At 34.9% G+C, this 15,939-nt stretch overlaps 1 protein-coding gene across 2 annotated transcripts in view; it reads right to left on the bottom strand.

The window, feature by feature from the left end:
• The window catches only part of LOC114339110 (MATH and LRR domain-containing protein PFE0570w-like), an 84,747-nt gene that overhangs the window by 13,374 nt on the left and 55,434 nt on the right, over window positions 1-15,939 (bottom strand). The window contains exon 7 of one of the 2 annotated variants that reach the window (XM_028289739.2): window positions 14,150-14,338. The exons of the other annotated variant lie outside the window; for it this stretch is intronic. Coding sequence (XP_028145540.1) covers window positions 14,150-14,338 — 189 coding nt within the window. The remainder of the gene's footprint in view (window positions 1-14,149; window positions 14,339-15,939) is intronic. 2 annotated transcript variants of the gene reach the window in all.

Raw genomic sequence — 15,939 nt, 5'->3', positions numbered from 1 at the left:
GTAAGTGGTCTGACGTTATTGAATCGCCTATGTGGCATCTATCCCCGAACCGATCCAGAATGTTACTAGTAACTAGGATGTGGTCGACAATAGAGGCCCCATTGGCGTTCATAAACGTGAATTCAGTGTTGGTGATTCTTGAAATGGGAAGGTCTAGTAGATAATCCGTGAGGCGGATGCCTTCTGTGTTTTGACGGTGATCACCAAACTGTGTGTGTCTACAATTTAGATCGCCCATCAACACAGCCTTGCCGAGCCTCGAAAAGTACTCTAGCAAATGCCTGTTGAGTGGCTGATCCGGGTGTTTGTAGTAAGAGACTATCGTGAGGGTTTCGTTATTGGGGATATGCACGTCAATTGCCAGGAAGTCCACATCAGGTGGACGAAAATTTTGTGGGAATGTGTGTGTGTTGTGCGGTATTCCGTGTTTCACGAGAATACCGTTCCCACGTGAAACCTGACAGCGGCTTCGATGGATGATCGAATATCCTGCGAAGTGTGGATCGTTTTTCGACAGAGTATCTGTGAGTGCGAGGATCTGGATGTTGTGCTTCGACAGGATATTCTTGATGAGGGGTCTCTTTTTGGAGAGACCCTGACAGTTGACTGTGCCTAGGGTGAAATCCATAAAGGGAGGGTTTTAGTGGTTGGAGCGGAATGTCACCGTGACATTGCTCCCGTACCCGTGGACCACTGTCGAGTGGTCGTAGACTTGGCTAATTAAATTAGCCGTGATTGCAGCGATATGTTCTCGAAGTTCGGGCAACAAGTTCAGCAACAGAGCAGTCTGAATCGACAAGATGTTCTTTGTTTCTGTTGGGAGTTCGAAAGGGGGGAATGATCTTTCGATCGTTAGTGGCTGTATTTCGTGTTGGGCGGAGGGGATGGTGTGTCTTTGAGGACACTTGTTGGAGTATGCGGGGTGGTCACCGCCGCAATTCGGGCATTTGGGTTCCTGCTGTTTTGTGCAGGCGCTGGATTTGTGGTTGCCGCCGCAGTGGGGACAGACGAATGCTTTTTGAGGGCATTCGTCGATGGAGTGTCCGTTAATGCAGCATTTGCTGCAATATTTTGGGGTGGGGATTGTAGGGTCGGAGCCATGTGGGAGTTCGGCATTGTAGATTTCACCATCTAGAGTTATGCCTCGGCTCAATGCTGACGTGAATTTCTCCAAGGATTTGGTCACCACCTTGATCACTTTAGAGTCCTTGCCTGTTTTGTAAGCTTTGACTCTCCACAGTCTTTCGACTGGGAATTGCTGTTCTGTGAGCAAGTCGGTGACCTCCTGCTCGGAGTAATCCACGTCGATACCAGTAATGCAGAGGAGGTAGGTGGGCTCTTTAGTGGAAGTGTTAGCATTTCTGCTACGGCTGTGAACCGTAACCATGGTTTGGCCAGTTGCTGTGTGGATAGCTTTTTCTATATCCCCTGCATTTATCGGATTGAAAAGTCGAAGGTGAGCGATTCCACGAGAGAGTACTTTACAAGAATGGATTTTGTTGGCTAAGAGAGTGGTGGCATTTATTTGCCGAAAGAAGGTGCGTTTGTTGCACAGATCTTTTGGGAGATCTTTGATGAGATATTCGGACAGTGTAGGATCGTTTATGGCGTTAATGACGTTTTGGTTTCTGGCTTGAGTTTTGGGGCGTGGATTGGCTGCGGCATTGGCGTAAGACATTTGTCTTAGTTGTCTTCTTTGGAAGACGAAATCGTTGGGTTCAGGATTGTTGGAAGCGCTGATGGATGCTTGTTGTTGAGAAGAGGGTTGCTGTTGCGTGGGTTGTTGTTGCGATTGTTGGGGTGCTTATTTAGACGGTTGGGTTGGAATTTTTGGTATAGCACCATGCCTATTCCGAGCGCTCTGACGCTGAGGACCAGCCTGTGCTGGTGTCAAAGGCGGAAAATCGTTTGCATATCGCTGCAGAAGGGGGTTGGAGGCGTCGTCCCGCTCGATGCGGAGGTAGGCCTCGCGATACTTATCGCGGACGATTTGCATCTCCGCGCTAAGCGTCTCGAGGTCTAGCTCCGCCGTGACACGGTTGTAGCCTCTGGATAGGGGTACAGTGCCTTCCTGTTGCAAGGAAGCAAACTGGTTGGCTGTAGTGGTGGCTGTAGTGGTGGTAGAGGTGGTGGCAACGCTTGTCGAGGTCGTCGTCCGAGGACGAAGCGACCGGGTGGAACTGACGGACCTTACAGATGAAGGCATGACAAATGAGAGGATGCAAGTCTAGCGATCGGAGGGCACCTCAGCCTCAAGGTGTTCTGGGGGGTAAACCCCAGGGATAAAGGTGGCTTGTCCACCCCTCCGTGCTTTTCCGGCGTTAGACAGTGACTATAACTACCTGATGGGTGCAGTTTACCCTGCTGCTGGTGGGTCCCTCGTTGTAAGCCTTTTTCGCGGTTAGTTTGGCCCCCTTACTCGCACTTGTTCTTGGAACCGTATGTGAACGCTAGGTAGAGTTCGGAGCGAGCGAACTCGCTCGAGCCCAGGGCCAGAGTATTCCTCTGAAACCCCGCAATCCGTCTACCTTTTTGGTTTACACGGCCAAGCGTCGTTGGTTTTTCACACTGAGTCCAAACTAATCGCTTAGGGCTAACCGTGCGCCGCTTCTTCAGCACTTGGTGCTCTCAGGCTTCTCGCTGTTCGTCGGTAAGAGTGGGGTGTGCTAGCAGTGACCTTACTCTTCGACGACCGGGACGAGAATGATTCTTGATAAAGAACCATCGATGTAACATGGGTTGTGTTTTTGCCGCATAAAGTCTCTTCCAAAAAATCGTTATTGTCAATAGCTCCATGCAAAAACAGATCGGGTATATGTGGAAATATATTACTAGGACATCTTATACTATTAATATTCTGATCTAATAATACCTTTTTTACTAAAAAATTATTGCATTCTATTAACTCATGATAACTTATACTATGCCCAAGTTTAGATAGAATGTTTATTAGATGTTTCGATCTAAATAAATGATGAACAGTTTGAGCCAAAGCGATATGTTTAGGGGTTTTTAAACCCTGTATTGCATAGCACAAATCCATAAAAATCGATTTAGCTTTTACTAGTTTTTTATTTTCTAATAAATGCTTGTTACAAAGCAAGGATTGTAAAAACAAAGCCCAAGTACTAGGTAATTCAAAATTTCTCAAGTGGTTTTCAATTATAACATCATCACATACATAAGCATCTATGGAGTTTAAATCTTTCTCAAAAAGTTCTTGTTTTAAAACTTCTGTAACATATTTAATTTTACTTTTCATATCGTCGACTTGTCTGACGCGTTCTACAAGTTGCGTTAGAGATATATCAATTTTAAATACCATAGGTGATTTATTTTTGCAATGTGGTTCACTGAATAAAACTTTTTCTCCATACTCTTCATTAAAAAGCGCTTCATTAATTTATTACCAACATAATAATTTTCATCGTCCAACTCCTTGTCAACCTCTATAAAACTATTAACCCTTTCAGTTAAAAAGTTTAATTCAAACATTTGATTATTAAAATCAATTTCTTTTAGCACATTTGTAAAAGCGGTTTTAATAATTTCATGTGGAGGTTTAAATGATAGCCTTCCTTTTTTCTTTGGCGATTCTGTGGGAACGTACATATAATTAGCAAGACACTTCCTATGATATCTAATTTTTTTAGCTAGAATACTGTTTATATCATGAACAGAAATTTTTATAAAAATATCATCCATTTTCGAACGAGCAACGTTCATAAATTTGTATACAAAATCACGACTAGACATAACAAAAGTGGAGGTAGTTCCCTCCTTTTTAGTTTGATTACAAATTATACACTTACTGATTTCACTAGTATCATTTTCTATTGAAGATCTAAGTGACCTTTGTGATCCTTCATGTGAATTTGTTGAAGAAATAAGAGTCGATGTTGCAGATTCAATAATTGCTTCTTCCCGTCCTTCACTTACATAGATTTTTTCTTCACTTACATAGAAAAGCACTGCCTATGCCAAGAAAATGTTTGTTTCACTATATTTGGATCATACAGAACCTCAAACTTGCTTTTAATATCATCTTGGCGACGAATCGTAGCATTTTGCACTGTTAAATATGACTCTGCTTTAGGATTTTGCACTATATTACACATATCTTTGCAAAAAATACATATCAAATTAGTTTCTGAACTTTTTCTCTTAAATGGAACTAATGAAGACATTTTCAAATAATGATATAACTCGCATACAAGAAATTAGCAATTACTTATCAATTATCATAAGCTATCATATGATAACATATAAATTAGCTTATTATCATAAGCTATGCACTAAATATAAACATCAGTTTGACAGCTATGTCGATATAAACAACATAAGAGATGTAAATTCCGTTTAGTTTTGGAATATTTTTGGACAACAGTTACTTGTTTAACGGTTACGAGCATGATTAAAAATTAAAAAACCTAAGGTTTTAATTATTATTATGAACTAAAATGCTTTACGATTTTGTTAATGGATATTCAAAGAATATTTATAACATTTGGCAACATCAAAATTTTCCTTTATTAACATAGTTTTTAAGGGTTAAAAATGGACGATTTCGCAATTTTTAAATTTTTAATCGCTTATATCTCAAAAACTATAAACTTTAGAGAAAAGTTACTAAAGACCTTTTCTGTTTGGAATGATCCAAAAAACCTAAAAAAACTTTTTTCCATGCAAAAAAAATAATTTTAGGGAAAAAACAAAAAAAAAACGTTTAAAAAATTTTTGACCACCTCTTGGTCCTGCCAACATGCAAATTTGTTAAAAGGAGTCCTTTTTGAGTAAGATTGTGCAAAAAATCCGAATTAGAATATTTTTCCTAGCGGATGCGCAGTGGCTTTCTGGACTAGTAATCATTGAACACGCGCTTGATTGAAGATTAAAAACTAGGGTTTAAATTAATATTATGAACTAAAATGCTTCAGGATTTTAGTATTGGATATTCAGCGAATATTTAAAACCTTTGGCAACATCAAAATTTTCCTTTATTAACATAGTTTTTAAGGGTTAAAATTGGCCGATTTCGCAATTTTTAAATTTTTAATCGCTTATATCTCAAAAACTATAAACTTTAGAGAAAAGTCACTAAAGACCTTTTCTGTTTGGAATAGTCCAAAAAACCTAAAAAAACTTTTTTCCATGCAAAAAAAAATAATTTTAGGAGAAAAACAAAAAAAAACGTTTAAAAAATTTTTGACCATCGTTTGGTCCTGGCAACATGCAAATTTGTTAAAAGGAGTCCTTTTTGAGTAAGATTGTGCAAAAAATCCGAATTAGAATATTTTTGCTAGCCGATGCGCAATGGCTTTCTGGACTAAAAATGTTGCCAGAAACTATAGAAAAAATAAATTGAAAAATTACAGATAATATGACTAAGGATCAATGAAAATTTAATGAAATTGCAGAAAATCTTGATATAAGTTCCGAATTTTCAGCTGAAAATGAAATTCGAGCAAGGAGAAAAAGGCGTTCATTTATGAAAAATCTGTGAACGAGCTCTTAACGAAGTTAAATTTAAAATAAATTTGTTTATCTGTTAGACCTGGATCCCGCGTACCAAAAAAAAGTTGATTAATAGCAAGCTGAAAATTTGTTAATAGCTTAACGGTGTCTAGTCGGACAAATTGTGATATACGAGAACACTGGAACAGAGGAAGTTTTAATTGTGGAACAGGTTAAAAATTTGAAACGTCAGACTACGAAAGCGTTCCATATATTTTGTAGGACAGAACTTCCAATTGATTTGTTAACATTTCATTAAACTCTCATGCAAGAATCAGACAGGTTTTTATCACCATCAGTGCATTTTAATGAGTGGAACACGAAGAACATGTCAAATGATAGGAATCATGTTGGTTAGTAATAGCAGTCTGATTTTTGCATGAGAGTTTAATGAAAGGGTACCAAATTAATTGGATGTTCTGTCCGACCAAATTCATGGGACGTTTTCGTAATCTAACGGTCCAAATTTTTAAACTGTTCCACAATTAAAACTTCCCCTGTTCCAGTGCTCCCCTTCATCCTTCAACCCTTCACCATTCAACTATCAAGTTTGTCCGACTAGATACAGTTAAGCTATTGACAAATTTTCAGCTTGCTATTAATCAACTTTTTTTGGTACGCGGGATCCAGGACTAGGTATATATTTTAGACATCGCCGTTAATTCTTTCATTGATCGATTTTCGCTTCTAAAAACTTATAATAAAAATTTTAAATTGTTATATGATATTTTTAAATTAAGGGAAATAGATGATAAAACACTAGAACAATATTGTATCTACATTCAATATTTTCAATATTTTCACATTTATAAGAATTTGCTAAATAAAATTTAATGTATTAAATGGAAAATGTTACAAAACACTAAAAATAATTTTATTTTCGCTCTCCTGTAAAATTTATATTTTGTGACTTAATACACTTTTGTTCTGAGGTACGGAAATATAAGTGAAGTTAGACGCCTTTCTTTTCTTGTTTCTTCACATAATTTGACAAATTTGTCACATTTTTGACACGTTACGTCAAAATAAAGGATCCTTTATTAAAAGATTTGTGTCCTCTATTTTTCCTTAAATACGGGCGGCCTGTATTTTATTACAGGACAAAAATAAAGGACGTGATACTACGCTTGCGTATACAGGGTGTCCTAGACTAATTTACCCACGCTATATCTCTTAAACGAATAGAGATTTTCGAATTGGACAAAAAGTGCTCTATTCCACTTATAATACACTTTAATATGACGTAGAAAAAATCATCCCCTAAATATTCATCCCTTAGTTACAACCCGTAATTTTAATTTTTTTAATAGCACCCTGTATATTTTTTTATAGTTTTGGATGTTGTCTTCTATCGTCTATTCAACACATTTTTTGAAAATAAAATCGGTTCGTAAATAACCAAGAAAATATCAGTTTAGTTTTGTTAATTATGTGTCCGACTAATTTAACCAGGCTATATTTCTTAAACGAATAGAGATTTTCGAATGGGACAAAAACTGATCTATTACATAATTGTAATACACTTTAATATGACGTAGAAAAAAAATTATTCTCTAAATATTCATCCCTTAGTTACAACCCCTAAATTTTTTTTAAATAGCACCCTGTAAGTTAGGGATGAATTTTTTCTACACCATATGAAAGTCTATTACAAATGGAATAGATCAGTTTTTGTCCCATTTGAAAATCTCTATTCGTTTAAGAAATATAGCCTGGATAAATTAGTCTGGGACACACAATTAACAAAAATAAACTGATAGTATCTTGGTTATTTACGAACCGATTTTATTTTCAAAAAATGTGTTGAATAGACGATAAAAGACCACATCCAAAACTATAAAAAAATATACAGGGTGCTATTAAAAAAATTAAAATTACGGGTTGTAACTAAGGGATGAATATTTAGGGGATGATTTTTTTGTATGCCATATTAAAGTGTATTATAAGTAGAATATGCACTTTTGTCCCATTCGAAAATCTCTATTCGTTTAAGAGATATAGCGTGGGTAAATTAGTCTGGGACAAACTGTATATCAAAATAAAGGATCTTTTATTAAAGGACGATGTTACATAGGGTTTCTATATCGCTCTAATAACAGAGAAATAGAAGAGAGACCAGGTCAATAATATAAACAGATAATTTATATTAGCGAGAGCCTTAAGCCGCATCCTCTTGTCGCATACGGTTTGGAGTGTGGACGCTTTTTTGGTGCAGTGTGTGTTTTTAAGTTATGACATTGTATTAAGTCGTCCATCATGAAAAACGATTTAATAATAAAAATAAAGTGTGCGTTGTATATAATTATGTGCGGCTTACTTAGAGGTTCTATCAGAAAAAAGGAGAATAAGGCACGTATCCATTACGTTGGTGCTCTGTACTCCGTGTAGCTGCTCCTCGTAGTGGATACATTGGTACTTCCTCTCAGTGCTCACCCTCGGCGATCCAATCGGTGGCGGTTTATAATGTAGAGGAGCGCATGCCGTATCCATTCGACTAGTTACATGGAGCACGGAGCACCAACACGGAACACCGAGCATACGTACCTTGAAGATACGACCATACTGGATCAAGCACTTACATCAACAAAAAACTTTGGTTTCAGTTGGAAAAACAGTTCACAGATACTAAATATATTGTCATTTGATGACAGTCGCACCTGCCATTTTAAAAACTTCTTAAGAATGTCTCCACAAAACTTGGAAATGTTAAATAGAATTGGGCCTGACATTCAAAAAAAGGATACACACTTAAAAGATATACTGGTAAAATCGACAATAATATTTATCATCCGTCTACTTATAAAACCCAAAACAATTGCGTAAATTACTACACAAACCTGATAAGAAGCGCACAACAAATGATAAACAAATTTTCGATAGTCGAGCAGTTAAATTTGCGACGCAAGTTCGTACGACGAACCATTAGTTCAATACGCACATAAAAATTTATCAGTGAGGACGAGGCTTTACAAATCAGATAACTAGATCAACTTGCCGCCCTTATATTGACTTGCTTCTTCGGGAGATAACACAAATGTGAGTTAATCTCGAATTAATTCGTTAAAGCGTGATTTTTGTCATAGAGTGGAAATTTCGCTACACATTATGAGATTTGCCTTCACTACGGACTACACACAGATACCCGTTTCGAATTAAAGTGGCCTAGAGTAACTAGGAAAACAAGGATTTAGAGAAATCAAGGCAAGCATGCTATTTGGGTTCTTTCCGGGAAGTAAACTATCCAAACTTCTGCAATTAAAAAGACGCGGATATGGCGTTAGGATGTCTTGTTAGCCATGAGCGTAACAAAAAGAATTTGGAATGAAATAAGCATATGATTCGGATATGCTTCACAACCCTTTACACGATGGAAACTAGGTACATTAATTTTACATCGGAGGTAGGGAAAAGTCTAAAAGTACCAAAGCAAATAATGGGAGCGGGTTAAAAGAAAGTTGTTAAGTATAGGTAGTTAAATTATATCAATAATAAAAATTCAAATACATTCTGTATAAATATAATATCAACAAATAAGTGTAAAGTCGAAAGTTTATTAATACACGACATCTATGTTAAAGAAGTATAAAAGTTTAAATTTAAATTAAATAGCTACAAGATTATCTTGAACATATTTTGAGCTAGCATCTGTGCTGCCCGAGAGTTTAATAAAATATCTGCTTCTATACCTTAGTATATCCTTAACACACAAATAAGGCATATTCATGACAGGGTCTGCTAAGGTAATAATCGAACATATACTAGCAATCAAATAAAATAAAACAAGTAAAAATGTAATTAATTTTTTTACAAAATCAATAAACTAAGAAGATAAATATAGGATACGCAAATTAAACAAGGTAAGGAATTCCGTCCATAGAACAGGGAAGAAAGGTAGAAATTTATTCAAAAAGATCGGCTATCATACAACCTATTTTGATTAACTTTGAAATCTTATATCAAAGGGAAAATATTTCATTGATTACCACACGGTAAGGTAGAGGTCGTTAACCAACAAAGCGAGTGAGTTTTGATAATAGTAACGTTAATGACAGGTACGTATAAAAGTAAGGTGCTGGTGTTCGTTGTAAAACAGTAAGTATCGTTAGCATAAAGATATACTACCTTTCTTCAGGTAAGTACAAAGGTAGTGAAAATGTCAGAAAGTGGTACTTATCAGAACATAAAAGGTAAAAATGAACGATGTTTTTATGGGTCCCTAGACGAGAAGCGAGTAACCATGTTTATTCCTTACTGATAATCAAATAGGTATTGTGATAATTACTTTCTTTTCTTTGCTGTAGGAAGAACTTAAAAAGTTGTGACTGGCTGAATGGCAAATGCCTGTGCCAAAAAAAATGGACGATATATATGCCAACGTTTATCATAGCTAGGTATAAAGGTAAAGGGAAAATATGTTGTCTGGCTAGGTAAAGGGAGGTTTGGTTGGTCTCTCTTGGTTGAAGAACTACTGGGTTCTTTCCGCAGATTATCAGTAAAAACAAGAATTTAAATATGATTTCGGCAAGTCAACTGGAGGACCACCGCTCACATCAGCTGTAGTCTTCTTTAGTGCCTAGTATCTCTGGCAAGTGCTAATCTCTATGTTCCTGTGTGAAAATCCTAAACACGATAGATGTTACAGTAAGACGAAGTGTCCAGTATTTTGAAGTAAATCCTTGTTACAAATACAGTGCAAGAAAGAAGTAGTATAAACCGATTGTAAAGTTAAAGGCAGTGGAATATTAATTTTGCTTCAGTAAAGTAATCTTCAAGTTGCAGTTGAAAATGGGACAAGTTGCCTTAAAGTAACGTGTTTCCCAATTTTCGTTTGTAGGTAATATATTTTTCTCAAAGGTAAGGTAATCTTTTATTTTCCTATGCAGATAAGGTAATTCTCTCAAAGGTCAATGATATTTAGTACGTTCTTTAAAGGTAAAATATTGCAAAACCTCTAAATTTTAAAGAACCGATTGGATTGACATGAAATTTGGCACACACATAGCTAACAAGTCAAAGAAAAAAGTGATATTGTGCCAATGTGTGCTTTTGCCCTAGGGGTGAGTTTCACCCCCTTCTGGGGGTGAAAAATATATGTTCGAAATAAGTCCCGAAGTAGATAAAATGACTAATTCTAAACAACTTTTGTTCTATAAAGCTTTTTCACCAAGTTAATACTTTTCGAGTTATTTGCGAGTGAATATGTTAATTTTTCTACAAAATATCCACGTTTTCAGACGGTTTTTCGCAAATAACTCAAAAAGTAAGTATTTGGTCGAAAAAAAAATTCCTATCAAAAATATAGCACGTAAAAAAGTGAAAAACATGGTGTATATATTAGGTCACTATACCTAGTAGAAGCAGAGTTATAGCTAATGAAAAAGAGGTTCATATTCGTCAAATTCCAAATCGAATATTTTAACGTGTCATAACCAAAAAACGAAGCACCTATTTGGGGAAAAGTGATTTTAACTTTTTTAAAATGTTCAAAAAATGCTTATTCTTGTTTTTAAAAAAAAAATTTAGCATCAAAAATAAACAAGTTACGCTCAAAATAAAGTTGGTCCCTTTTTTGGTAAGAAATCGGGAAAATCACCCCCTAATTAGCATTTCAAATGAACTTGATTGTTATCATTTCACAAGTTTTTTACTTACGTATGTATTGATCATATGATCTGTAAGTTTCATCGGTTCAAAATGCTTATTTTTGAAAGAGCTGTAGTTAAAAGGGCTTGAACGAGTCACTTATCACGAGTGTATGCAAATTTAGAAACACCGAATCTTAACCAATTTTTTTCTTACAGAAAAACAAAACAATACAAAATATTCAGAAAAGTAAAGCCGAATTTTTTTATTGCTTAAGATTTTTGGTATCTCTAACAATTTTTAAGTTATTTTGAAAAAAAGCATTTTTTTTTAATTAAAATTTTTTAAAATTTTACTTTAAAACCAAATTTTTTTAAAAATAAGCACTTTGAATCAATAAAACTTACAGACCATATATAAACACAACATAAGTAAAGTAACTTGTGAAGCGGTAACGATTAATTTCTAATAAGTTGCTAATTGGGGGGTGATCTTCCTGATTTTTTTTGCCAAAACAAAAGGGACCAACATTATTTTGAGCGTAACTTGCTTACATTTGATGCTTGAAATTTTTTTTTATAAAAAACAGAAATAAAGCTTTTTTTAAACACTTTAAAAAAGTGGAAATGTATTTTCCCCAAGAATGCTTCAATATTTGGATATTTCACATTGAATTGTTCTATTTGGAATTTTTCGAATATGAACCTATTTTTCATTAGCTATAACTCTGCTTTTGATAGGTATAGAGACCTAATATATACACCGTTTTTTTTCACTTTTTTATTGGCTATAGTTTTTCTAAGAATATTTTTTTCGGCAAAATGCTTACGTTTTGAGTTATTTGCGAAAAACCATTTAAAAACGTGGTTATTTTGTTCAAAAATGAACATATTCACTTGCACATAACTCGAAATGTATTTATTTGGTGAAAAAACTCTATAGAACAAAAGTTGCTTAAAATTAGCCAGTTTATCCATTTCGGGACTTATCTTGGACATATATTTTTTCACCCCCGAGATGGGGTGAAACTTACCCTCAGGGCAAAAGCACACATCGTCACTATATCACTTTTTTTCTTTGACATGTTAGCTATAAGTCCGCCAAATTTCATGTCAATCCAAACGGTTCTTTAAAATTTACAGCAAAAACCGTGAAAGAATGTACTAATTTGAAGATAAGGTAATTTGAGAAAAGAGATACGGTAAGGTAATCTAATAAACTTAAGACTACCTTTATAATCTTTAAGTAAGGTACCCTTTAATAATTGTTTCAAGGCCAAGGCGACTTTCCAAAGTTAAAGCAAGATAATATTTCTTCGATAGTGGAGGTGACAGTAGATAATATATTATTATACACTGTGGGCCAAAAAAACAGTCCACCTCGATATTTGGCAGTATTAATTATATTTTAAGGAAATGACGCAACAGGTCGATTTTTGATCTAAGGGTGACACATGTTTACGGTTCATACATCTGTCATTTGTCAACCCCCTCCCTTCCACTTCCCCCACCCCTTATTTTTAAACAGGGAAAAGGGGTCGTGTGCTAGCTTATTTGAAAGGTTATTTAATTCTCTAGTCAGTAATATAAACATTAACATAATTATTTCTACAGGGTGTCCAAGAAAAAAATATATTAATTAAATTAATTAACAAAAAAAAGAATATATGTAATTTATTTAATTCAAAATACATTCTACTGCTGTCACAAACATAGAAAAATGTTTTTTGATACATAAACATTGCATTTCGCTTAATTTCAATGTTCAAGCTGCCACCCATCTGCCTCTTGGTAGGTTGAATATTGAATTTAAGCAACAAACAATGTATATTTATCAAATAAACATTTTTTTTTCTGTTTTCTGTCAGCAGTAGAATGTATTTTGAGTTAAATAAATTACATACATTCTTCTTTTTGTGTCAATTAATTTAATTGAAAATAATTTTTATTTCCTATTTAAAAATAAGGGGTGGGGAAAGTGGAAGTGAGGGGGTTGACAAATGACACATGTATGTACCGTAAAAATGTATCCCCTTAGATCAAAAATCGACCTTTCTTTATTTCCTTAAAATCTAATAAATTCTGCCAAATATCGAGGTGGACGCTTTTCTTTGGCCGACACTGTATAACTTTTGTTTTATAAACAAAAATAAGGGAACGTACGTTCTGATTAGAGAAATAGTTAAAGGTAAATCGCATCACGTAAAAGGTCATATTGACAACAATCTATTTATAAAGGTATACAGAAGATAGTTCCTCGTTTAAGGTAAATTCGCATTTTAAGGACCTTCAACGTCCCGTCACGGACCAACAACGCCCCGTCAAAATATTCTGTAGTGTACTTTAGCCAGGATGTTCTCATATATCGGCAACGTCACGGAGCGTCCCGCTCTCAGAACGTTAACGTTTCCCTGAAACAATAGTTTGACGTGACGTTCTGTGTCGTTGCCTGTCCACTCCTGCATATTTCTAGTATGCGAATGAGGAAAGTACAACACCGGCCGTCAATCAATTAGTTTAAACTTTAAACTAAACACAGTACATAAAACTGATCCCGAGACGTTCTTTATACTTTATACTTCGTATCCACAACTTTTTCTTAGGTTTGTTGCTTGCGTGCTCGTCTTCGTCCAACATTAATGCAATTGTTGCTAATTTTCTTTTGCTTAATTTGCTCATCGCTTAACTTTTTGTTGTAATTGAACGACGTGACCAGCCTTGGTGAATGGTGAACGTTACTGCACCACTGCACGACGCACGTATAGTGTCAATGAGCGACAGTTTTGACGTAACGTTGTCGGTCCGTGACGGGACGTCGACGTTCCGTGAAATGCGATTCGACCTTAATTGTTACGGGAATTTGGAGGAGTTTGGAAGCAAACCTATTGTAAATATTGAAGTTTGATTTTACGCACCTGTGGCACTAATATCTGAAAATATATTACAAAACTTAGTGTTTTCTTGCGACAAAATTTTAAAAATGTTTTAAATAATTAACGTATTAAACATACGTTCACTTATTGGAGAAACATTGTCTTTGCATTTTTGTTTACCTGTAGGCTCCTGTAAAGTAGGTTCCGTATCGGTAATCATATTTTTAATTATTTCGTTTTGAATATCTTGCATATCGTGTAAATATTTTAAAATCGTAGCTTGTACATTTTCATCATTAATTGGGTTAATATCAAGCATGTTACTTCGTGTTGGTTTCATTGATGATTCTTGGTAAGGGAATTCTGGAACTATTTATAATATATTATTGATCACTATTTATTTTTGTGAAATAAAGAAATGTAGAAAACAGAGTAAAAGTAAAAACATTTTAATGAACGGGAAAAAATTGGATAATGGTTGTAAATTTTAAAAAATATATAACAAACGACACATAATGACTTTACAAAAACAGATTAAAGAGTTTGGTCATGGTACGGGTGCAAGCACCCAACCATTTGGATGGAGACAAAGTGGCAAGGCCAAGATAATCCACTTTGACTCCATGCAGATGGTTGGGTGCACCCATACCCATACCATGATCAAACTTTTTAATGTGTTTTTGGGAAGTGCTAAACTGCCGTTTGTTAGATGTTTTTCAATTTTTCACCATCATCCAAGTTTTTTAACTGCTAAAGAAGTATTTTAAAAAAAATCCAATTTTTTATTTCAATAAAAATGGGATCCCTTAGTAGTGCTAGTTTATAAATTTGGACCATAGCTCTGAAGTTGGTTTTGTAGGTCTAAAACGCTTAGCTAGGGATTAATAATTTGGAAACATCTTTAAAATAAATACTATTATTTCCCTATTCATTCATTTGTTATAAGTGTGTACAAACACATATCAGCAGGTTTTAATTTTGATAAACGGATCATATTATATAAGTTTTAACATGTACAGTAGAATATTCTGAAACTAAGTAGTCACATACAGGCAATTTTCAACTATTATTTAATTGTAAATAAATGGGTCGTTTGACCTCATAGACCTTTTCGTACTGCATGTGAAACACATTTATATGTATATCTTACATCTACATACTATCGAATGATCGTCATCTACTGCTAACGAGCATCGTTTTTGTCAAAACCTAGCTTCAACAAATAATGACTAAACCTATTTCTTGCTGCGTACGCTCAAAATTTTATCCCCAAGTTTCTTAATGAAGCTGATAGGAATATTATTTCGGTTTTTCCCAGTATCATCTCTATAAATCTGATTTTATTGGGAAATCTTATACGCAAATCAATGAAAGCAAAAACAGGACATTACCAAATTCTATCGTACTGAATCGATTTTAATGAAATTTTGGGAATCGTCTCTACTTGTCTCCTAATTCAAAGTCTACACTATGCTGATGTGCGCTTTTATCTTGGGGGTGGTTCTCACTCCTTCTCGGGGGTGGAAAATCTTGTGGTCAAATAACCACGGAAGTGACTACAGAACCTAATTCTAAGCAAAAACTGTTTTATAGTTTTTTCAACTCAATACTTTTTGATTAATTCGTGGTTGAAAATTTACCATTTTTATTGAAAAATGTCACCTTTTTGGACGGTTTTTGCGAATAGCCAAAAAACTATGCATCTAACGATAAAAACTAGGTAAGAAATCGTTGTAGCTCATGAAAAACCAAAGAAGTTCGTTTCTTCATAAATCTTCTAGTTATAATACAAAAAAAAGGTATGGTAGGTGAAAAAATATTTTGTAGATACATGCTCAAATCGGTGTGTTCTAACTTAAAATGACAGAGATGTCAATGTAGTTCTTGAAAAGACCTTTAAAATGAGCACTGTAAAATGTCGATTACATTCAAACTAAGCGAGATATGGTGCAAAAAAAATTGATGACTAA

This window comes from Diabrotica virgifera, chromosome 3 (assembly GCF_917563875.1).
Source record: "Diabrotica virgifera virgifera chromosome 3, PGI_DIABVI_V3a".
NCBI classification, from domain to species: domain Eukaryota; kingdom Metazoa; phylum Arthropoda; class Insecta; order Coleoptera; family Chrysomelidae; genus Diabrotica; species Diabrotica virgifera.
The sequence above is the reverse complement of the archived record's forward strand: the minus strand, read 5'-3'. Positions and strand labels throughout refer to the sequence as shown.